Source organism: Ceratotherium simum, chromosome 10, assembly GCF_057802395.1.
Source record: "Ceratotherium simum simum isolate JZ-2026a chromosome 10, ASM5780239v1, whole genome shotgun sequence".
Classification (NCBI taxonomy): Eukaryota; Metazoa; Chordata; class Mammalia; order Perissodactyla; family Rhinocerotidae; genus Ceratotherium; species Ceratotherium simum.
The window spans coordinates 12,652,009-12,677,780 of NC_141909.1; the positions used below are offsets into that span (position 1 = coordinate 12,652,009).

Genomic DNA, 25,772 nt, shown 5'->3' on the forward strand with positions numbered 1-25,772 from the left:
CTGCTAGTCACAGTATATTTATTTTAAAAAACTATAGTCGTAACCATTTGTTAAGTATTAATTATATATATCTTAATATAAACAAATAGAAAATGAACAAATATCAATTCTGATATGTAAAAGAAAATAATATATTAATTTTTCTTTTTTTTATTTAAACCAAGACCTCTGCCTTTCTGTAGCCTAAAACAGATTGGTTGAACCTGGCCCACACCCATGCAAAGAAAAATAAGTGAAATCCAAGCATATTCTTATTTATAAATGGATATTAATTGATTTAAACAAAATAAAATACTACATATAAAGAAATAATTAGAATTAACAACATACAATATATGTAGTCACCATCCAGTGTTCGGTGTTAAGCAACGACATGTAATATTAGTTATGTAATTCTCTCATTTCAATTTCTCATCATTGTTACTCTAAATTTAATGGGAAGACTTCTGCAAGCATAGGTGTCCATGTCCAAGACTACTCTACTTAATTGTTTATATTCCCACCCCAGCTCACCCAAGGAAGAGCAAACTAACCATGGCAAAGTCAATTAATGGCAAAAGTAATTAGAATTAGGTCTCATGAAATCTCTCCCTTTATTTTCCAAATCGTTTACATCCAAGAGTTGTGCTCAGGGTGAAAAAAAAAAAAAAAGTCCTAAGACATTTCAAAGTGTTCCTCCAAGAAATGAAAGATTTGTAGCCTAGTGTCTGTTCATATTTAGATCTTTAGATTGGGAGTTTAAGTACTCCTGCTTGCAGAGAAAGAAGCAGGCTACCCAGGTTCATTGCTGACATTGTGCTAGATGAAAACCTCAAACTTCTGCACATTTATCAAGGATACATAGAAAAAAAGATACACAGAAAGAGGACAGATGCAAAGGCAAGAGATGACAAAGCACTGGTGAAAAGGAGGCTGCCGAGCTTTGCTCCGGTGCTGGCTTACCCACGGAGAAATGAGCACTGGCTGCAACTTGAAATTGAATCCTTTAATCTAGTATGGATGCTTATTCAGTGTAAATGACTCGCATAATAACAAGGATGAGAATTATGCGGAAAAACATCTTTCTTCTAAAAACATAAAGAGTAACAGAATAGCTAACACTTTCATAGCACTATGTGCCAGGCAGTGATCATCATGCTTTTCTTTTATTAAACTTGCTGAATCCTCCTAATCACCCTAGGAGGTAAGTTCTATTAGTACTCTGGTTTACCCACGAGAAGATGGAGAGGTTAAATAATTCACTCTAAGTCAAAGAGCTGGTGGGTGGTGGAGCTGGGAGTATACCCAAGCGGTCTGGCTCCACAGCCTCATGCTCATGACCTCTCCATGCTACTATGTCTCATACACAAGTAAGAAGAGCATATCATCAATTTTGTCAGTGAATAATTATTTCCTTTGGACTCTTAAGCCCCTCATCTTACTGCATATTTGGTCCCAATCGTGTCTGCTCATGTTTTGACAGTGTGTATGTTTCTTCTTGCTGCTGGGCTCCTCGAGGACAGGTGCCACATCTCACACTTCATTTTATCCTCCACAGCCCCTAGCACAGGGCACTGCATGACTGGCTTTCAAGCCATTTGATACTTAAATGACCCTTCAAACAGTTTTGCTCTTCTGATAATGATTAAAGTCATTCATTCACTCATGCAGGCATCCATCAAATGTCCCTGGCTTCAAGAAGGTGTTATGTGGGAGACAGAGAGGCACAGAAAGATGTGCAAAGGTCCAGAGGGGAGGGAGGGAGAAAACAGAAACTTTGAGAATAAGGGACTCACACTCACTTCAAGGTGCAGAGGGGTGAGAGTTGATACTGGTTAGGTAAGAAGAACCCTTATGCTATTTACGCTAAGGACTTCAGAGTTTATCAAGAAGCCAATGAGGCATCGCCACCTCTACTTTCTGATATCAACTTCTATCTCACCAAAAATAAAAAATACATTCACAATCTCAGAAAAACCAATGGTGATAGAGACATAATAAATTACTAATTAATAATAGGAACCAATTGACTTGGCTCTTATTATCTGTATAGATTACCCTAAACACCCAATACTGTTATCTTTAATCCTTAAAATGACACTGTGAAATAGATATTTTTATCCCTACTTTACTGATGGGCAAATGGGGGCTCCGAAAAGGTGACAGAGAAAGCATATAATTATCAGAGCAAGTAATTAAAACCAAAGTCCACTTGGCTCCAAAGACTTTCCACAATGCTCCATTGAATTCCTGCTTCATAAATAATAAAACAGGGTTTCTTGCCCTCAAAGATGCTATATAACTTTAGAGTTGGGAGGAACTACCAAGTCAACATGAGACTCAGAGGGCTTCCATAATTGACCTAGGTCTCAAGCTAGTGAGTGCCACATTAGAACCAGAACTTCGATCTCCTGCCCCAGGTCCAGGGTACTCTTCTACCATTGCATTCTGCCTCCTGTTGTAACATCTTTAAAAAAAATTGAACAACCACAGCAAATCCAGTAATAAGAATAAAATGCAGAAATGCTCTATTGCGTTATATGAATATTAGGAAGGATAAGGGAGAGTGTCAATACATAGGTTGAGAGGTGAAGAATAAACATATCTCATGAGAAACGGTTGTAAAAGCGGTAAGGAAACACCCACCTGAGATGAGCCATTGATAACACATGACAGCAGACTAGAGAAGTTAGAGGAAATGCTAAAGGTTAAAAGGGGAGGGAGGAGGGCATTTTACAGTGACAGAAGTATCCGGTTTGATATGTGTGGGATAAGGAATGTTATGAGTATTAACAGTGGATCAAAAGGCCAAGCTACACATGGTACCACAGGAAACAGTAGAATAAAAGTTTACATCAAAAGCTGTGAGAGTGAAAGAAAAGTGACAAGTATTACAGGTAGAAAACTGAAAATCATATGCATCTTCTATCACTGGGCCTGGAACCCCAGAAAGCGATCAATATTTACTGAATACTGGGGAAGATAACCTTTCTCAATTTAAGTCAAACAATAAGTAGTCTTAACGATCTTCATATCAAACCATTTAGCAAATGGTGAGCGGCTATCATGCCCATGCAACACAGAAGTTACAAAGTTGGTAAAGGATATCTGGTTTCTTCTTCAGAGCTTTATTTGTGACACTGTATTCAATAAATTAATTTTGACAGTGATTTTCCACTTTCCACCTTTTGACTGTTCTCATTTGTTTCCACTTCATACTATGATTTTTACAAAGTACTTACATGCAATTGTACAATGAAATTAAAATATTTTCCACTGATACAAATTACAGTGAAAGCTCTTATCAGATTTCTAAAGGCTATGAAAGTATTCTAGTATCTTATATACCTTGATGTTCTTGTTCTGAAACACTTCCTTTGAACATTTGATATAGATCATGAAGCCAAACTTATGGGAAAAAAACATTGTTTTCAAGGAGATCAAATAAGAAAAAGACCAAAAAAAACCCAGATCTGGTTAAAGAAATGTGAACATAAAATTGCATACTGTACCTGTAGTCCCAATATATAAATCAATGTCTTGTTTGTGATGGACAACGGGCCCAGAATTTGTGCCACTTGGACTCTCGGTATGGAGCAGTAAAATGGTACAAACAGAGCAAACACAGGTGCCAGGCTATGCAAACAAATAAAAAAAAATCACTCTAGTATAACACTCAATTTAAAATACCAGTGGCAAATGTACATTTGAAGTAACACTGCTTATAATTTTATTTCAGTCTGAAAGCAAGGTCTTAGATACACAAGTTGGTTTCTATATGTGCATCACATCCAAAATAATTTGTACTTACATATCACATTTTAAGAAAACTCTAATTATCTAATCTTTGTTGACCCCCCCAAAACTATTGCAAAGAAGTGGTTCAGCATCAACTAATTGTCAGGCACTATGAGAAAATTTAAAGTTGATGCCATGTTTTCTTCCCATGAATGACTTAAAATCTAATGAAAGAGACTAGACAAACCAAAAGCAACAGACATTATAATTCATCATGGACAAATCCAAAAGCCTCATCTCAGACTTTGTCCAACTATATATTAACATAGCACCACTTACCACTCCTGCCTTCCCTTCCTCAAATTCCTTCCTCTTTTTGTCTTAAACCCTGTTTCTTGCTGGTTTCCCCACGATTTCTCCTACCACTCTTCTATCCTCTCCAGGGTTTCATTATGGTCTTTTCTTCCTGCTCCAGTCTCTCCTTGTACAATTGCAAGCCCTTCTATGGGTTCAGGTAAGAAAATGAAGTGAGTCTCACAACTATCTGTCTGTCCCCTCACCTTGGTTATGAAAACTCAATTTGGTATCTTCAACTTGACACATTCAAAAGTCACAAGTGTCTTTTTACCTAAAGGCTTCTCTCTAATCCATCTCTTAACACTGTTAACAGTATTCTCTTCCCAAAACACAACATTGATCATGCCACACCCCTGTTTAAAACCCTTCCTTCCACAGGCTTCCAGTATCCAAAGAGGAAACTTAAATACTAGCATGAAATAGCAAAGTCCTCCAATTCTTTCTTATCACTGTAGTTTCCACAACTGTTGTCCCCTCCCTTGCCCTCATCTGGCCTCCGGCCTCCCACACTCACCCCCTAAAGATGCTGCCTGGGCACATTAGGCTCTTTTCATTATACACTGACACAGGTAATGTGTCAATTTCCTAAATGTCCTTTCCACTTTTCTGCTTAGGAAACTTATACTTACAGTGTATGACACAGCTCAACCCTTCTCCTCAGTGATTTCTCCAACTCCTCCTGGTGGTTAGTAGCTCTCTTCTTTGCCCACAAAGCTACCTCAGTTACACTGTTTCAATGAATAACCTGGGCACTATGTGAGAGGTGGTAGGCCAGGTACAGGAGCTCCATCTACATCAATGAGTAAGAAGCAGTCGAGCCAGCCCTGATGGTCTGGTGTTCAAAGTTCGGCACTCACTGCTCTGGCAGCCCGGGGTTCAGTTCCCAGGCACAGAACCACACCACCCATCTGTCAGCTGCCATGCTGTGGTGGCAGCTCACATACAAAAACTAAAAGGACTTACAACTAGGATATACAACCATGCACTGGGGCTTTGGGGAGGGAAAAAAAAAAAGAGGAAGAATGGCAATAGATGTTAGCTCAGGGTGAATCCTTCCCTGCAAAAACAACAAAAAACAAAAAACAAAACCCTAGATGGAGGAAAAGAAGGAATGAATCTAAGTAACTGAAAAACCGTGCTGTTTTTTTTTTTTTAAAAAGAAGCAGTCGCTAACCTCAAGCAACTAGCTCCAGGATTGCAACCTCACATTCCCACAAGGGTTGGGCAGACAACATGAATGACTAGAGTGTTTTGTTTGCTTGTTTGTTTCTGGTGAGGAAGATTAGACCTGAGCTAACATCTGTCGCCAATCCTCCTTTTTGCTGAGGAAGACTGGCCCTGGGCTAATATCCGTGCCCATCCTCCTCTACTTTATATGTGGGATGCCTGCCACAGCATGGCTTGATAAGCGGTGCGTAGGTCCACGCCCAGGATCTGAACCTTCGAACCCCGGGCCGCCAAAGCGGAGTGTGTGAACTTAACCACTACACCACCAGGGCCGGCCCCCAAGTAGTATGTTTTGGATGCACACTTGCACCCATTCTTCATTAAACACTTGGCTTAATTACTCAGTCTATCTTTTATTTTCCCATTTTTTGAGTGAGTGGCATCAGTACAAAGAACTATTTCTTTACCATAAGAAAAATGCAAGAACTATTGTTCACTTTCACAAAGAAATGTTCACACTATCATTTTTGTGGAAACACAGGACCCTCTTGGCCTGTTGTACATTTTCCCATCTTTGATGGAGACTGTTATAAAAAATCATTTACTGTCCTCTCAATTCTATTAAAAACAAAAGCAAACATACACTGCAATTATGATAAATGGCAGCAGCATCAATAGGCATCCACAAGAATGCAGCATATGCTAGAATAGGGAAAACTCCAACCAGTGAACACCTAAGTGCCAGGCACTGGGTCAGGACTGGAGACACAAAGATGTAAGGAGGATGACAGGGAAAGGGCAGCGGAGGTAGCAGACAGCATAGCGGGTCAGTCACGAATGCTTCACTCATCTGGCCCTCCTCCTAGACTGAGCACACTCCACAGCAGGGAAGGAAATGTATGCTCTTTGTTCTCCTGGCATCTGGCACAGTGCCCAGCACAGCACAGGAGCTCAATACTTAGGAGCAATGAAATAATCCTTTTTCTTGAACAGTATGATCCACATTTTAACTAAGCGAGGTTTTTAAAAAGCTCCCATTAGATTATTAATTCTGTGAGAAAGAACCATGTTTTATTTACCATTGCATCCCCCTCGTGTCTAATGCAGATCCTTACACACAATCAACCCTCAATATTTGTTGGATTAAAAAAATTAACATAGCAATTTTAATGAACAGAGACTTATTTACTTTGCCATTCTAAATACAAGAGAACTTTTCCAATTCAAATGATCTAAACCCAAACACAGTTGATTAAGCAGCTGTTCATTCTTTTCATTAAAAAGTAACCCCCAGCCCCATGCCCACTCTGCACGCTCTAGTTCCTTTCCCCAGAGCACCTACAACCTTCTAATCCACTACATGATTTGTTTGTTTATCATCTGTCTCCCTGACTAGAATGGAAGCTCCACGAGGATGGGAATTTCTGTCAGTTTTGTTCCCTGCTTTATCTCCACTATCTAGAATCGTGTCCGGCACAGAGTAGCTGCTCAATAAATATTTGCTGAATAAATGAATTTCTCTTTAAAATGGCAAAACCATACAGCAGAATTTGCCTTTTGTTTAAAAAAGCCCCTTTCCCTGCTTTATTATTTTTAATGATATTAAAACATATGGTTTCATATATATACTCAAAATATGAACTGTTGGTCTCTTGATAATAAGAAAACTCTATTTTGGTTGCACTTGAGATCTCTCACCACAGAACCTGTTCTTTGAGGTACTTAATTTACAGAAATTCTTCTGTTTACATTTAGTAATAAAGTGTAAATAGTGATGTTATAATAAAAAATCTGAAGCAGAGTTCTTATTTGAGGTTACCTTTCAACGTAAACCAAGAAAATACTGATAGGAATTTTCATGACCACACTTCATGTCTTCTGTACCAATTGAAAAAATGTTAAATTCCTTAGAAGTTATTAATCACTGTACAGTTTTAAATGATGACTAAATACTAGACCACATATACCCATAATACAAAAGCACACATTTCAGACCATGGTTATATAGGTTGTTTTGTAGAAATTTTCCGTTGCTATTTCTATACACACAGACTTCATGAAATACCAAAATGTTATTAGTCACTGACCAGTTTTCCTCTTCTCCTTATTTTATGACAACATCTGTTCTTTATACTGTCAACAATAATTCAGTCTGACCTTTATCATATTGTGAATAGCTAACTTCTGGAAGCCCTATCTGTCAAAGCATACGAGGCTGAAGTATAGAAAAGAGGAAAACGAGTTATAAAGAATTAATTCATGCCTTCACCTATATCACTAATACTTATTGAGTATCTACTATATAATCACACTGTACTCAATAGAACAAATAAAATAATAGAAACACTCAGTTCAGGTCACAAATGCCCATCTTGTCTCTTCTACAGAAAAGGATGTTGACTCCACTTTTATAGTACGACTCAAGAAATCCAGGTAACTTTCAACAACAATAAAAATAAGTTTAGGGAGCTCATGAAATTATTTCATACTAAACCTCAACAGCATCTCACAGGGCAATTATACCATCACCTCTTCTTTACACACCTGATTAATACCAAAAAAAAGGTAGATCTCATTTGTTAGAACTTTTACTTTACCTAATTGAGTTCATTATATAACAATGTTTTACTCAATAACAACTATTTCAAGAATTAGAAACCAAAACACCCCACCAGCATGGCCTTTCAACAAACTGAAAAACTCAACAGTATCTTCTTTAAGTATTCTTCAATTCACGTTTTATAGGAACTAGTTCTGGAATATTTTATCATATTTATCCACCAAATCATAAAATCTCTGTATTTCCCTGATCGAATTTTTGCACTAGGAATCATCTTGGCAATTATTTAGTTCAATACCTTTATCTTACAGACAGTGAGGTGGAGACCCAAAGAATCCAAGTGAATTGGTGCTCTTCTGTTTGACAAGGTTTCTCTACAATCTTCAGTATCTTAGAGACTAAAAGAACCTCATAAGCTTCTAAATGGAATAATACCACTGAGGGGCTAAAGCTGCTCGGCCATTTTGATAGAATCCTGGAATACAAGGGTCTCTGAGGTCAGAGAGTTACAAATTCTTACCAAATGATACCATTCTCTCTACATCATCCCTCAAAGAAGTCATCCAGTTTTTGCAAGCAACTAGATAAAAGACAGCCTACTCCATTTTTTTATGATCCCAACTTTTGGGAACTCCTTTCATATTTTGATCTGAGAGCTGTCTTCAGTAATTTCCTCTTACTGGCCTTCCTTCCATTCTCTGGAGTTAGGAAGACTGACATTTGCAACCTATACTATTTTCTATGAGGTAACTTCCAAATGCATGAGGATAATGATCACATCCCTGTCAAGCCTAAACATTCTCAGTTTATTCAATCATTTCTCCTAAGACCTGGGATCTAGACCCATCCCCACCCCAGGCAGGCTCTCAGTCATCTACGCCCGTCATAAAAGGAAGGACCCAGAGACCACTCCTGGATAAGTGTAAATATCACCTCTCTTGTTCTGAGCACTATATTTCTATTAATTTGGTCTACAAATAAATTGCATATTTGATAGTCATGTTACATTATTTGTTTAAACTGAGTCAACTAAAACTATAAGGTGAACAGCATAGGTCTCTTTTATCCTGTGCACGAGAGGCTGAATTTTAGCTGCAAAATGCCCCCCTTCAACTCTTCCCTTGTCATTCATGAGTCCATGCAGTCAGCTGGCCTCCTGCTTGAAAACATCGACTAATCCTTGTATACATGCAAAAGAGTATCTTTCCCTGACTCACCACAGAAATCTTTGTTTCTTTCTCATAAGCTGTTGATAAGATACAGAATGAGTAAACTACTCCCTGTACAAAGTTTCCAAATAGACAGAATTGTCAAAGTTGACATTTTTTTCCTTAAAACATTTTAAAACTCATACTTTACACAGAATATGGATACAAAATCATCAGTAACTATGATTCTTTTTTTTTTTTTTTTTCTGGCTAGTATTTATTGCTTTAGTCTCTTTCACAGAATTTTTTTAATACTTAAATCTTAATAAAAAATTTATAAAGTTTCATAGATATCAGCATTCATAAATTCCAAGGGGTTTTTGGATAACTTATTCAAAAAAAAAAAACACTAAGAAAAATTTCACTTCCCATTTAAAAAAAAGTGCACACGCATACATGAGGTTAACTGATCATTACTATGCTCAGTCACAGGGTGACAGAAAAAAAGTCACACCATAAAAGGATGTCTGCATAATCTCTCTTAAAACAACATGCCAAGGTTAAGTGACTTCAGTTCGGGCAAATACTGACTGCTACTCCAGAGGCCCGAATAAGTCCCTGAGAGGTAAGTACTTGATATTTTGCTTTTTCAACAAAGTCTTTTGAGTTAAAAACTTTAAAAGCCTAATTAAGGTATAGGGTAAAGGAAAAGAATCTACTCAATAACAAGGTATAAACATTTCTAACAAAAATTATGTTTAGACTCTGGTGACTGGCAGTTCTAATTAGCTAATATTAAGCTAGGTGAATGCAATGGATCATGCCAGAAATATCTTTGCCAAAAAACAGGGCTTACTTTGTACTTCTGTATGAACTCACAACCATAAAAAACAGCATCAAGGGTAAATCAGCAAATAATGCCAATATTTCAGGATACTTTAATTTGAAGGGAAAGAACAAAGTTACGTTACAATGGAGTATTCCTTCACTTAGAGGTATTGTATCTATAACAGGTTATTCAGCATAATTTAAAATAGAGTTGTTACATTTTACTATTTGACCATGTATCTATGTACATAAAAATCTTTTCTATAGTTCTATTACTTCTATACTCTTATACTCTGTACTATTTCTCAGGATAGAATCCCAGTAGTACAATTCCCGGGGCAAAGGGTACAATTTTTTTTTTTTAAGCTTTAAACTGATATTTTTTGGTTTACAAAAACATTTGATCGATTTACCCCCAGCAATGCCAGCGCGGGCTTCACTGCTTCTTAGCCAACGTGAGTATTTTAATTCTAAACAGAGACCATTAATTTTATAGGTGAAAAAAGAGTATCTCTGTTGTTTGCTTTGTATTTTTTTTGATGATCAGCATATTTTTTCTAGAACTTCTATGTGCCTAAAAAAAAAAAATCACAAAACAATGAATTACATGCAGTGATCTGCAATATTTATGTCCAGGTTGGGAATGGAGGTAACAAACACTTGGCAAAATATAAGCTGTGAGGAGACTTCCTCTAAAGGAGGGTGTGTTTTTTCAGTTTTTTGGGGTGTGTCACTGTAAGTACAATATAATGTAGTGGTTAAGAGCATGGGCTCTAGAGTCAGGCTTAAACCTGGGCTCCATTACTTATGAAGTGTGTGGCCTTGGGCAAGTTACCTAACTTCTCTGGCTTCAGTTGCTTCATTTGTAAAATGGGGAGTAATAATACTGCCAAGTACTTATAACATTGGCTCTCATTGTAAGTGCTAGAAAACCGTCTGCCATCATTATTCTCCCCATCCTCTGCCCACTAAACTACCAAAAGATGAATCCAATAGTTTCCTTGCTCTATCATTTTTGTGAGAATTAGTTTTTTGAACTTAGTCATATGTCACATAACAACGTTTTGGTCAACAACGGACCACATATATGACACTGGTCCCATAAGATTAGTACCACAGAGCCTAGGTAGCCTACGTGTGTAGTAGGCTATACCACGTAGGTTTGTGTAAGTACACCGTACGACATTCGCACAATGACGAAACTGCCTAACGATGCATTTCTCAAAACGTATCTCTGTTGTTGGGCAAAGTATGACTGTATTTGCAGATCTTTACTTCACGGAATATTTTACATAAAGATTGAGTCTATGGATGATTATATATCTAACTGTGCTTACTGTCTGGACTCTGTATTTGCTAGTATTTCAGTGCATGTTTTCTCTCTGGGGGTTAATCTTATTTTTGGACATAATACTGCAAAAAGAACACGGCTCCACAAAGCGTCCTCACTTACATGCTCACCTATCACATGGTGGTGGTGGTGGTAGTAATGCATTTTATAAATTACTTTCAACTGGCTTCTGAGAGCTTGTGAGTCATGACAAGACCCGTCATTTAATGGAATAAATATTAACTCAGGTCACTATATGACTTTCATGGATTTATATATTCCATAGGCATTTACTAGACATCTATTGTAGGACAGTTCTGAAACACTCAATGAAATAAAATGGCGTATGAGATAAATCCATCATCCTTAAAAAGTCTACATTTAAAAAAAGAGCTAACCATCCAGTAAAAGAGTTTACAAACGATACTTTTCTCTCTGCTATGGTTAAGGGCCTGCTGGAGCTGTTAAAAGGCCCTGGAGTACAACAGTATGTGCTGAGGATGTGTAGAATCCTCAATTCCATATAGTTTCTCAGCTTCCCATGAAGGCTGTAAAACACAGGGCTTCAATGTAAGATGAGATACTGAACGTGAAAAACCCTGAAACCTGGAGATGTAACAAAGATCCTTGTGGTGTCTTGAAAGCCCAAAGAGAAGAATAAAAATATTTTGCTAAATATCTGCAAATACCTAAAAAGTAGCATAAAAATAAAGTAATAGCATAAAAGCTATCCTAGGTATTCACCATCTTCTTTCAAAGAAAATTTCTGTTAAAATTGTTTTATAGAAATATTGTTAAAAATAGTAAAATCCAAATTCATTTATAAAATCTTTACTTTAAAATTTGCTACAAATAAATTAACGAATTACTTATTTAAATCAACATATCTCCCTCCTTCTCTCCTCCTTCTTCTCTCTGTTTCAGGCAGGTATGAGTAGGTATGTGTTAAAGTTTTGAGACATTGTCCTATTTTACTTGTTTTTTACCAATAACATCAGATCATGTTAGAAATGGAGCTAGGGATAAAACATATTGCACTGACTATGATTTCTGGAGCCAGACTGCCTGGATTGAATCCTGACACTCAACAGCTGTGTCTTTAAGCAAGTCACATGTGTGCTCTGTGCCTCAGGTTCACCACTGGAAATGGATTTGTGAAAGTTTTGTGAGGACTCAGTGAGCGCATATATGTAGAGTGCCCAGGGCAGGGCCTGGAACACAGTCTGTGGTAATAGTACTGATTCCCATTATTAATCAAGAGCTTACTGTAATCTAATAAAGAACCTTGAGGATCAAAAAAGCTGGGATTTTATTATTCTTTAATGGGTATTTATTGAGCATCAATCACGGGTCAGCTGGAGATATACAAAATTAACAACACAGTCCCTACTCACAGGACTTCATAGGCTAGCGGGAAATGGAAAAAGCAATCAACAATACAGATGCTATTACAGAGCACAGTGCCCTTGCAAGGACACCCCACGTTGCCTTTCTGGGGGTGCTGGTGAGGGAGCAGGAGTTGATAAAATCAGGGAAGCTTCCAGGAACAGCGATTTTGAACTAAGTCTTGAAAGAAAGTAGGAGCTGAGGAAACAGGACAGAAGAGAGGAGGTGTCAGACAGAAGGAAGAGTGTCAGAAAGGCACAGAGCTGTGAAAGATATAGGACATGAAAAGACCGCAAATAATTTACTATCGCTGGAGCCAGGGTGTTATAAGAGGGAAGATGGCTGGAGAGCCAGCTGAAGAGGAAAGCAGAGCCCAATCATGAAGAAACTGTGTGTCACAATAGAGAGCTTTCAGTCTGCCTGGGGTTCAATGGGCACCATTTGAAGGGGATCGCGAGACCTGCTGCAATAGCTCCCAAGAGAAGTGAGGGTGGCCTGAAGGCAGGCAGAGGCAGTGAGAGTAGCACACAAACAGGCAGATGGACATAAATGCGTGGTGCAGAAGAAAGGCCAAGTGAGAGGAGGGTCAGGAGGCAGAGGTCACAGGAACGCTGACTGAGTGGAGGCAGCGGGTGAGGGAGGACGCAGAGTCCTGGATGCCATCATGATCCCTGACTTGGTACCTGTACTGAGGAAGCATCCTGAGCAAATGATCTAACCTCTCTGGAATTCTGTTTAACCATAAAATAAGGATATTTAACGTTTCTCACTAATTTCCATGAGATAACAGAGACAAAAATCAAAACTTGAAACTCCCTTGAACTTTGAGAAAAAGTACCTATTATTTCAAGAAACATTTGGATTCAGAGGATAAAGATTATACACACTCAAATCTTCATTATAAAGAGTCATTTTATATTACGCAGTTAGTTATCTCATATGTAGGCCAAATCATGCCACATGGAAACACAATATTTGTCTTCGTTACACTGAAATGAGTATTATAGTGGGATTCCTTTTTCTTACAGTTCTTAAACGTTATGCCATATAAACCAAGTCCTTAGTGTTACCACCTCCTTTGTTTTCATCTTTTTTTGTTGTTGTTAAGATTGGCCCTGAGCTAACAGCTGGTGCCAATCTTCCTCTTTGCTTGAGGAGATTGTCACTGAGCTAACATCTGTGCCAATCTTCCTCTATTTTGTATGTGGGACACCGCCACAGCATGGCTTGATGAACGGCGTGTAGGTCCGTGCCTAGGATCCAAACCCACAAACCCTAGGCCACCAAAGCGGACTGTGCAAACTTAACCACTACGCCACTAGGCCAGCCCTTGTTTTCATCTTTGATAACTTTCATGTCATCCTCATCAATACTAAAGCTGCCAAAAGCCACACAAGGAATAAATAATTAGTGAAAGGTGAAAGAAAAATAGGTGGAGTATATAAAACCTCAAATGTGCAAGTGGGTATTTAACCAAAGAATTCAAACGTCAGGCACTTTTCACTTTCCCATCAATTCCAATGCACGTGTTTACAGAAGCCGAAGTGGTCTTCACTGAGTGCCCACTGGCTTCAGGATATCATAGAGGCACAAAAAGGAAACTGCAGACTGGCGAACACTGGTTTCTTCCTGCCTTGAAAAAGTTCTCTGTGCACTGTCCTGTAAACGACCCTCTGCAGACCTACAGAGAGGTGGTCAGAACCAGCCTACAGTCATGGGGTCAGAAGCAGGGTCACACTTCCACAAGCAGAGTAGGCGAGCTCCTCAGGAGGCAGGGAAGTCAGGTCCCCTCAGACTGACTGACCACAGGCAGCTCTGCTCTGAATATAAACACTCTGATGTGTAAGGTTCCATTCTGAGAAAGTGTAGGCAGCTGCCAGTGTGCCACTTTTCTGGACAATGTTTCATATATCCTTCCAAAAAATGAATGTTGGACACAGGCATAGCTATCAATTTAGGACTCAAAGCTAGTTGGAAAAAAAAAATCACCTAACAGTGTAGAAAGATTTATTTCACTAGGTTAACCAGGGTGTGTTCTGACTATTAAAGCAGTTGAGTAGCAGCGAACCGGAATGGACAATCTGACTTTGCCAATGAAGTGACAAGAGGCTCGGGTTTCTTTCCCACAATCAGGAATTAATGTTTCCCACCTGCCTATTTTACCTGCAAATGGCACAAACAACCTCCCAGGCGATGGTTGTTTAGTCAACTAAAAAGAAAATGGAAAAAATCATTGGGTAGCTGCTTGGCCCTGGTGTGACACCACACAAAACTCAGGCGTCCCTGTTTGCTCAGAACAAGGAGACTTTTGCAAGTAATTGACAAATACTTATAAAACTAGGTAACCGGAGGAAGAAGCAATGATTTCCTTCTTCCATGGAGTATGTTTGTCCTCAGGGCACTAACCAGCCTCAGCCTGCTGTCCTGATACACCTGTGTGTGTCTATTTCCGCAGTAGACCAAATCTTTGTTATTCCAATTAACCCCAAGCCTTTGTCTGCTCCTCCTTTACCAATGATTTTATTTTTCCCCACTCCAGAAATTTTCCCTCAGTCTTAACTCTCCTCAAGAAAATAGCCAAAGGACAGTATATCAACAGAAATCAGAGAAAGAATCGGATCAAACAATACTTATCATTTAACAATATACAAATACAATTCGCATCTGTACGTCCACATTTTTGTGGTTCTTCTGGTTGTTTTTGAAAGTGTGTTCCCGGCACTTCCTCTTTGGTACATGCCACTGTGGGCACTCTGAGTCAGATCATCTCGATGTGTGAACATGGTCTTGAGCAGACTTGACCTTACAGAGAAATCACCTCCTACGAGTTATTTCGGCATGACTTGACCCATTCAATTCACTGCTAAGGCCTTAATTTAAACAAAATTACTAGAAGTTGAACCCTTAAGGTGCTTATGATTATTTCGAGAATAAATATTAGGGGTAAACGTGACATTTCAGGAATCTTAAAGCAAAAACGAAAAGCCAGCATTCTAGCACTTACTAAATCTAGGAATACAGGGAAGCTTTTATTCTGTTTCTGCCACAAATAAAAACTAATAATTATCCAAGTAAGTAAACTGGGATTGCAGAAAGGTATATAATATGCACCCTACGAAAATCACAAATGCCTCCAAGTTGGTATCCAGGGGAGATATTTCCAGAGTACAAATTACATTAGAGCTTAGACAATTTTCCTAAACACTAATAAATGAAGTTTTAGGGGGCCTTTTATGTTTTTCCTTTCTATGGCTAGAAAGAGCTTGTCAGTTCATGTCAACATGTCCGGTTATGCAAAAATGAGATGATGGTGTCTTAAGAAACGTTAGCTACTCTATTAGTAATGCAATCAATTCTAGAGAAAAACACACAAAGGCCCACCCCCAAAAGCACAAGTAAAAATACTTTGCAGGGTAGTTTGCTGTAGAAGAACTTGCTGTTTTACATGTCAGGTTAACAGTAAAGTTAAAAAGGATCAATATTGCACTACAGCGACAAAACTGGGATACTTTGCTTATTAACACAAAGGGTAAGAGAACTGGCATAGAGGGCCGCCAGGCAGTTCACTTGCAGGAGGAAAAGGTGTTCCTCAGATGAAACCTGAATAAGGACCCACACTACAGCCCTCAGGGCAAAGGCTGCAGTCCTCATTCATGTCCCTCAGGATGTGGGGCGTTAAGGATAGCTTAGGGACATGTCAGAAGCTGTTGTCTAATAATTATGAAAATGTAAAATACTAAAACTATATTCAAAAATAAATAAATAGAGAAAAGAAGGGAAGGAGGAAGTTAGTTAGTTACACCCGAAAAGAAATGAGTAAAAGAGAAATTTGCAATCCAAAGGTAGATAAAGGAGCACTATAACGCAAAGAGCAAGCAGAACCCTGGTGTGTGTGAGAAGGAACACAGCAAAGAATACTGAGAAAAGACCTCATTCCGATAATAGCACATTCCCAACAGCATACATTGAGCCTTGAGTTTTAGGCCCTCTGATATTGAAAGGTGTCATTTCTGCATTTCCAGGACCTGGCATATGGAGGTACTAAAAACAATTTTTGCTGAATAAAAGAATGGAGTGAGTCAAGGTTCGGGAAAGTAATCCTGAATCTTAAAATGATTAAAGGAAGGTATAAAATAATGTCTCTGAGGGAAGATGATAATAAATTGGGATTCATTGATAAAACAACGGGATAACAACAGTAAGTACATGGAAGGATTTTTCTTTGAATTTGGAAAAAATAAAATTGACTAAAACCAAAGCATTAATAACACAGGACAGATATAAGCAAGAACTAAGGTAGTGTACTAAAGCTATTGACTGATGGAAATCAACCTTCAAGAGGTTACTAAATATCCAAATGAACATATTTCATTCAGAACAGCCTAGATTCTCCTTTACCTGAGACCATTTCTGAGCCATCCAGTACATGTCCACACTGTGCAAGTGTCTTTCTTTGACTGGCTCAGGACAAAGGTGGGCAGTAAGAGGCCCCTCAACAGTCTTCCCCTCAGGGTGCTAGGACACAGGGTCCACAGGTCTGGATTCCCATTTGGGGAAGCATCTCTCCCGGAAGAGGGAACCCAGCTGTCCTTGGTAAGAATGACTCCCCTACTCTGGAGCAGCTGGGCCATGCTGTGCCCAGGCTGTCTAATTAGAGGTAAGGATGGCTCATAAAGCCTAGACCACTTTGAAACCACAAACTCTCAATTCTTCAAGGGAAGTATGAGCCAGCTGCCCCTGCCAAGGATGGGATAGAGTAGGAAACTTAAAGCCAGGTCATCAGCGAGAAGGATCCACACGACCTTTAATCTCTCGGACACTCAGGTTCCTCATGTGGAAAGTAGGTAGGTGATAGCAATACTTAGCTTGCAGGGTTGCCATGAGGGTTCTTTCAAGACATGACTTAAGGGTAGGCACCTCATAAAAATTAATGCATAAATCTGAATAAAGAACACTGAAGGGCTAGCTTTGAAAAGTAAGTCAGCTGACAAGGTTTTTGCAAGAAGAGCTGAATTTAAAAAAATTTCCTCAGATTTAAAACAATTATTTACCTATTTAGTCATTTCACAGTCAATTCATGTTCAATGCTAAAAATGTAAAATATGTGGATAAAACTCAAAAATCACTTGTACAAAACTAGGTTTTGGCATACGTATCCACGCAGACACGCGTGTATACGTGTGTATATATAGTTGCTTTTCCTCCCTCAAAAGTGGTATGTTGTATAATCTGTTTTCCTTCCTTAACATTATTCCCTGTCAAGATACAGGCATCTACATTGCCACTATACGGCTATACTATAAAATATTTAACCAATCCCCTAATGAGGGACATCTGATTTGTTTGCAGATTTTTACCTTTATAATTAACACCTTTATAATATTCTTGAATTTAAAACGTTCTGAAACCCCTGACATTTCTGGCTCTACTGGATGCCATATTTCATTCAGTTAAGAAGTCGGACACGCATTTACAACCTGGCAAGCAATGGCACATTCTTCTATGATTCTTACATTAATGTAACTTTCCTAATCTCTACAATAATTATTATTCACATGGAGGATTTCTTCCCCCTGCTATGTATTTTAAAGTTATTTCCTATGGATCTGCTTTGAAATACTCCTCAAATTTTTTTTCAGAAAAAAATTTTTTCATAGAAATTAGAAAAATAAAAGAAGTTCTTGATGCCTGTTCCTAAGCTGCAACCCTTGCCTGGAATTTTCACCTCTCCCTTGTGTCGTTTCAGTTCTTGAAAAGTTACTTCTCACATGAAGCCTTTCCCAACTAACTGGGTAAAGTTTACTTTCATTCCACAACTACAATTCCCATGATTTCCTTTTCCAGAATCACTCCATTTTTTTCTGCACAACCTATAAAGTCCCTATTTATTGTTGTTTTTGTTTTCTATTTCATTAATTTCTGTCATTATCTTTATTATTTTCTTCTAGTTTCACTGGGCAAACTCAGTTCTTTTCTACCTTCTTGAGCTGTATATTTTCAATCTTTTGTTTTTCTTTTCTTTTAATAACTGCACTCAAGGCGTTGCATCTACCTCAGATTAACTCATTAGCTGCATCCCACAGTTTGGCGTGTAGTATCTTCGTCATTTCATTCTAAGCACTTCAGAATTTCCATTGTGACTTCTTAACCAATGAGTTCCTTAGAAATATATTTTTTTAGATTCCAAATTTATCCTCTATCTTTTAATTGTTGATTTCTAATATAGTTGCACTGCAGTCACAGGGAACGTGAGCTGCTAGACAACGACTTTCTGAAAGTTCTGAGACAACTAACGACCTAGAACACTGGCAAACAATGCTCACGTGCCTTCAGCACAAATTCTGTTAGCGTTTAAGTCATGTTGAGTAAACTTTCTAAGTCTTTAATCTCTTTTGTATCTGGCATATTCTAATAAAAATGTGTTAAAAATCTACCATTATGGTTGTGGATTTGCCAACTTCTTAAAATTGTCAAATTTTGCTGTTATATGTACAATTCATAATTATTTTTATGTTCTTGGTGAACTGCTCTTTTTAACTTTTGTAGTCACCCTCTTCATCCCTATCAATACTGAATTTGCCTTGAATTCTATTTTTTTCTGACGTTAATATTGCTACGCTAGCTTTCCATTGGTTGGGATTTGCCTGCTATCTGTTTTCCCATGCCTTTATTTTCGACCTTTCTGAACCACTTTGAGTTAAATCTCTTCTAAACTGCATACAGCTGGATTTTTTAAAAATCCAAACTGATAGTCTCTGTCTAATAGGTGAGTTCAATCCATTTAAATTTGTTGTGACACATTTATTCTCTTATTTTGTGTTTTCTATTTACCATCCTCATTCTTTGCTTTTTTCCCATAGTCTTCTTTCCTGTCTTCTTTTGATTTAACAAAAAGTTCTACTTCCATTTTTGTTCCCTTTTGCTTTAGGTTGTATTTCCACATTGCAATGATCAACCCACCAACACTGAATGTAACGCAACCCTGTAACATTAGTGCAAGCCTCTGATAACCCTCATTGTCTGTTAGCATCACTATTTTAAGATTGTTAGAACCAGGTTAGCAGAGACCCAATTCATTTAATACAGCAGTCAAAGAAGCAGATTTGAGTCAGTGCTTTGACATGGCTAGAGACACAGTCCTTTTCCTTTAATTTATAGTACCATCATCACTAGATACATTGAAATTTTCCCTCCATTTTGGGAGTTTTCCACTTTTCAACTTAAGACTTGAAATTTCGTCTTAAAATTATTTATAACAAGAAAAGAATTGGAAATAATCCAAATATTCATCAAGGGAGTAGCTTAGCAAATTTTGCATTAACACACTGGAATACTGTAGAAACATCTATCAAATGTCTACATAAGATCTACACATATGATAAATATATAGATTACACTGATCCATGAACGTTTTAAGTGAATAAAGCAGAAGACAAAATGCCACATGTGTGATGCTTACTACTAAGTGCAAATGTAGGAATGCATACTGCATGCATGGAATGATACTGTTTAAAATTAATTTTAAAATTTCCCCTTGAAGCAGCTTCAGGTTTTTCTTTCTTTTTCTTCTTTTTTGTCATTTTTGTAGTGGTTGTCGTGGTCATCGTCTTCTTCTTCTTTTTAAAGAAAACCTAACTTTCAGTTCCTAACAAGGCCTTAGCTTGTTTCTCATACTTTTTAGGTTAACACAAATCAGATCACTGTGGTAAGTTCATATTTCACTACATAAATGTGTGACTGATTTCATTTCCTGGCAGTGATATGCATTTGGCAAAAAAAAAAAGTCCAACTGAAATTCAATTTAAAAAGCAAAGTTTTATGCTCATCTGAAAGGTGGGGTGCTTTACGTGATTTTATTCTTAACCAGACAATGATTCAGAAAAAGGAAGGGGAAATTTCTATCTAAAAAGTTAGTGTGTTCCCTCTTGTCACAAAAGTACATTTGCCCTATTTAGATGGTTCTATTTCCTTTGCCAGGGCTTTGCCCAAATCACCAAACTGAGAGAGTAAAAACAAAAATTTTATTCTCTGTTCTTCCTAACTGTTACTATATATATAACCATATTACATATCACAGATTTTTAAAATTTATATAAACCTTGAAATTTTAAAAGTTAGATCTATAAAAGGCAGTTTATATTGCTTTTAGTTAAATATGCATTTAATTCAACATACACTTCTTGGTTTTTTCTAGAGACCCTGAACACCGCTGATGGATATAAAAATGGACGACAATTTTACTACACCCTCTACAGCTCCTCCAGAAAGCAGCTGTGACCTCTACGCACACCACAGCACAGCCAGGATACTAATGCCTCTGCATTACAGCATTGTCTTCATCATCGGGCTCCTGGGAAACTTGTTAGCCTTGATTGTCATTGTTCAAAACAGGAAAAAAATCAACTCTACCACCCTATATTCAACAAATTTGGTGATTTCTGATATACTTTTTACCACTGCTTTGCCTACACGGATAGCCTACTACGCACTGGGCTTCGACTGGAGAATTGGCGAGGCCTTGTGTAGGATAACTGCTCTTGTGTTTTACATCAACACATACGCAGGTGTGAACTTCATGACCTGCCTGAGCATTGACCGGTTCTTCGCCGTGGTACACCCTTTGCGATACAACAAGATGAAAAGAATCGAATATGCAAAAGGCGTTTGCATATTTGTTTGGATTCTAGTATTTGCTCAAACACTCCCACTACTCATAAAACCTATGTCAAAGCAGGAGGATGAAAGGACTACATGCATGGAATATCCAAACTTTGAAGAAACAAAATCTCTCCCCTGGATTCTGCTTGGTGCCTGTTTCTTGGGATATGTGCTTCCACTCATAATCATTCTCATCTGTTATTCTCAAATCTGTTGCAAACTCTTTAAAACTGCCAAACAAAACCCCCTAACTGAGAAATCTGGTGTAAACAAAAAAGCTCTCAACACAATTATTTTTATAATTGTTGTGTTTATTCTCTGTTTCACACCTTATCATGTCGCAATTATTCAACACATGATTAAGAAGCTTCGTTTTTCTGATCTCCTGGAATGTAGCCAAAAACATTCATTCCAGATTTCTCTGCACTTTACGGTATGTCTGATGAACTTCAATTGCTGCATGGACCCTTTTATATATTTCTTTGCATGTAAAGGGTACAAGAGAAAGGTTATGAAGATGTTGAAACGTCAGGTCAGTGTATCAATTTCCAGTGCCGTGAAGTCAGCCCCTGAAGAAAATTCACGTGAAATAACAGAAACTCAAATGATGATACAATCTAAGTCTTTAAATGGAAAGTGAAAAGGAATAAAATCTTGGATTTATTGCAAAGTAAACTGTATGATGAACTTTGCAGGACTTTTCTTATAAAGCAAAATGATTGTTCAACTTCCAATTAGGATTCTTTTAAATTCTTTTCATTGGGCACTATTTCCCACCTCCAACTTGGAGGTAAACTGATATATGTGTTTTTTATACTCAAGAGAACAACATAAAGCAAAGTTCTAATTTTTAAATGAAAGACTATACCAAAAGGGAGGCTATTTTAATAACTCTCAGTATAAAAAGAAAAGTTTTGTGTTAAAGAAAAAATTACCCAGTAATATTTCCTGCTGATAATTTGGCAAAAGAAAAAAGACTGTTAAGATTGTATTTTGCCAGTGTAAAAATGTTAATATTGTAACATATTTCTTTTCTTTTTTTCAGTAACATATTTCTTCAGTCCATGTTTCTTTCAATCTTAGACTTTATCTCCTCAGTAACACCAGCTTTTCATTTTGTTTGGTTCTGAGTCATAAAATTTTGTTTCAAAGAACTCTTTTGTAATAAAAAGCAAGATGCTAACAGAATTATGAGTATGTCCTTCAATGCTCACTGTCAACTATCAGCAGAAGTTACAGGGAGAATATAATTAACAGTAGACAGATTTGGATACCAACATTATAAATGATGATGGTGATGGAAGCGATGAAAGCATTGAGCTCTTCCCGCAACAGCCAGCATAGTATTTAAGGGCCACTGCTCAGGAACATGACAAGGACTTTATGTGTAGGTACTCATTGGGAGGAGGGTCCACTAGGTAAATTATTCTTGAGAACAAAAAATATGCAAATATGCTTGGTTTTTCTTGGGTCTCTGGGGGATCATTTCTTTTTTTATTCAAAGGTTGGTAGTACTTTGTATCTGTATTTCAATGGTTTGGGTTACCAGAAAAAATAGGGAAGATGAGCAATGGGGGGTGTAGTTGCTGCTTACCTAAATAAGATAGGGAGTAAAATGCAAAATTATAAACTTAGAGTTCCCAGGATTCTTTACAAAATTATACATTTTCTCAAATGAATACCTTAGGATGAATAGCATGATCTTTGCAAGTATAGTCACCCTGTCTGCCAGCTCAAATTTGTTTTACTCAATCTCAAAATTACCCCAATACAGTATCTATATTAGCAATGATACCAATTTTGATAATGGAACATAAAGAAATGGAATGCTATATCACGAGTCATACTTTAAATTTTTATTAGGCTTCATATCCTGGAAACATTTTCTTTTAAATTCTTATCTTACTCATTTTCAACTTTTATCCTATAAGAAAATTAATCTTAAATGGTTGATTCAACACCATTTACTGAGTACTTTCAGATTTGTATTGCATTAATTTCACAAAGAGACACCTGAGCTTAAAGCCGTTGACAAAAATAGGCACTGGTCTTTGTAACACTTGATGGAGACAGGTGAGACCACGTGGATGGAAGTCAGAATCTTAGGGCCTTTCCTTCACTCCATCTATCAACCTTCCCAAGTAAAGGAGAAAAAAGGGCAAGACACTACATTTTAGGCCGGGTGGCACTAACGTAGTCATTTGAGTTGTATCCCAAAAAAGAAAACAGTTTGAAAGCTACTAATGGAAAACTAGAAACAAAGCTTCCTTAATTTCAGAGCATCTTTCTGGTACCCTAGTTCTATGACTACATTTGAGCATAAACTATCTTATGTATGAACCAACGTGCTGTTTCAGAGCAGATGAGAGAGCCCTCTCTGTGATTCTAATGGGGTCTTTCAAACAAAAAAGCAAATATCTATGTCACTTGACAAAGGAGAAATATATCCTTTTATCTGTTTATTTTTCTGTCTCCTCCTTCCACTATACCACAAATCTACATAAATAATTTTATCCAATTATCAGTAGCCATATTGCCAAAAAGGTAAACTTTAAAACCCATCTCCAACTAACCTTAAAAAAAAAGTCTATGCTCCAGTAAAACTCAGATATTTGCTCTCCTTCAAGAGGCCCTTACTGTCTATTTCATTCATGAAGCCATTGTTCACACCTGGCCTTGAGGCACCCTCCCATTGTCTTATACTATTAGTTGGCTTTACATTTATTTCCTGTGCATTTCTCTCATGAGTAGGTAAACTCGGAGAACAGGGACAGTGCTGTATAATTTTTGTATTCTGTTACAGAACAAAGGAGGTGGCCTATATAATACACAGTTTGAAAAATCACAACCCCGTGTTTTCTACATGACTCAGGTGATATATTATTAACAATTTTAAATAATAAGAGGGAGCTAGGAAAACTCATCTGGGAAAGCTGATAGTTATATGGCAGCTAATCATATTTACTTCTTTCATAATTTTATTTTTATTTCTAAAAGGAACATTTGGTTAATTAAAAAACAACCCTCAAAGCTATTTAGTTTGAATCAGTATAAATGCATCGACTCTTCAGTGATAGTATAGAATACTAAATGTCAGATGTCAGAAATGATGTCAGGTATATGTGAAAAGCTCAATAATTTACAAAATAATCCATACATTATGTGATGTCTTCCTTTTCACAATCCTGTGAAACAAGATGAGCAGAGACTATTGCCCATACTTTATAAAGAAATCTAAATTCATAAAAGGCACCTGGTAAATAAGAGGCAGCATCAGGAATGCAACCCTAACTCCATATCCTAGCCATAACAAAGACAAAACTGAATCACATAGATCCTGAAAAAGTATTAGGAGGCTTGTTTCATTACATGCCAGCAGACTATCTAATCCTTAAATAGGACAAATAACCATCAGTAGGTAGATTATAAACTCAGCTAGGCTGTGAGTTCCATGAGATTGAGGATGTCTTGTTATATACACAGCACCTAGTACACAGCAAGTTCTCCAATATCCATCTAATTGAACAGCTCCTAACAAAAGTTCTAAAGCCCTGATGAAATATCTGTGAAGTTCTAATTTCTCAATGAAATGAAAAGAAACGCCCTAAATGCTTAATTACATATGCTAGAGCATATGCGTACCCTTTAAGACACCGCAATTTAAACTAGACACACTAAAGGATAGAGCTAATTACCCAACAAGCCAATTTAAATCTAGATACAGTCATATGTTCTGCTTGGAAATAACTTTACATTTCAAGAGGCAAGGGCAGTGACTCCTAATAATCAGTAAAAAGCACCAGGCAATTTAAAAAGGGGAAGCACTGATCTTAAATTAGCCCTTCAAATGGTCTATTTTGGTCACTTTTTAGCCCACTGTAATTTGTTATTCTTTGTAAAGCTAAAAACATTTGCTCATTGACTATTCAGGTAAGAATGAGAAAATGAAAAGTATGTGGATTAGAAGTGATCTCGCGACAACACGGTCCATTCTTTTGAGTCCAGGGAGAACTAAATGCACTCATGAGAACCGCTACCAAGGGAAGTCTGTTTTACATTAAACTCCAAAAAACTGATCACTTAAAAGATAACCCCCAAATTTCTATTCAACTAAAACCTCAATTAGTTAAGAAGGAACAATTATTGACCATTTACTATATGCCACTTTTCCAAGCACTTGACAGGCATTATATCTCATTTAATCCTCATTACCTTAAGAGAGAGGTACAATTATTATCTCTATTTTGCTGATGAGGAAACTAGATTGCCAGGCCACATGGGGAGGTGGAGCCGGGAATTAAATCCAAACCATCTGATCCCAGCACCTGTAGCCTGACTCGGAGCATGAGGATGTCACCACTTACTAGAACACGTCATTAAGAGACAGCTGCATTCCTCCACTTTCTGCGGCTTCCTATGCCTTGGACATCTCCCATCACCACATCGGAACTTCAGCTCATCTTCTTTCCCTGCAGGGGGCACCTAATTTCTCTGCACACTCAGGCTTCACTCTCTGTCACCCAAACTTGATCATTCTTCTCTCATCCACAGTATTTAGCCAGTGAATCCTGCTTGAGTTTTCTCCACTTGCACTCTCTCTTGCCCATCTTTTTTTTGCCCA

At 37.6% G+C, this 25,772-nt stretch overlaps 2 protein-coding genes across 2 annotated transcripts in view; one reads left to right on the forward strand and one right to left on the reverse strand.

Annotated features, from left to right (window-relative positions):
• Positions 1-25,772, reverse strand: part of UBAC2 (UBA domain containing 2) — a 166,340-nt gene that overhangs the window by 61,707 nt on the left and 78,861 nt on the right. Inside the window, exon 5 of the mRNA XM_014781853.2 lies at positions 3,492-3,615. Within this exon, the coding sequence (XP_014637339.2) occupies positions 3,492-3,615 (124 nt within the window). The remainder of the gene's footprint in view (positions 1-3,491; positions 3,616-25,772) is intronic.
• LOC101400765 (G protein-coupled receptor 183) lies at positions 9,297-22,339 on the forward strand. The gene is made up of 2 exons (XM_004423137.3): positions 9,297-9,574; positions 20,688-22,339. The coding sequence occupies exon 2, from the start codon at positions 20,706-20,708 to the stop codon at positions 21,789-21,791; it is 1,086 nt and encodes a 361-aa protein (XP_004423194.1). The 5' UTR covers positions 9,297-9,574; positions 20,688-20,705; the 3' UTR covers positions 21,792-22,339.

What these genes read in the sequence shown, in the direction of transcription:
- LOC101400765 (XM_004423137.3), top strand. Translation starts at nt 20,706, where the DNA reads ATGGATATAAAAATGGACGACAATTTTACTACACCCTCTACAGCTCCT.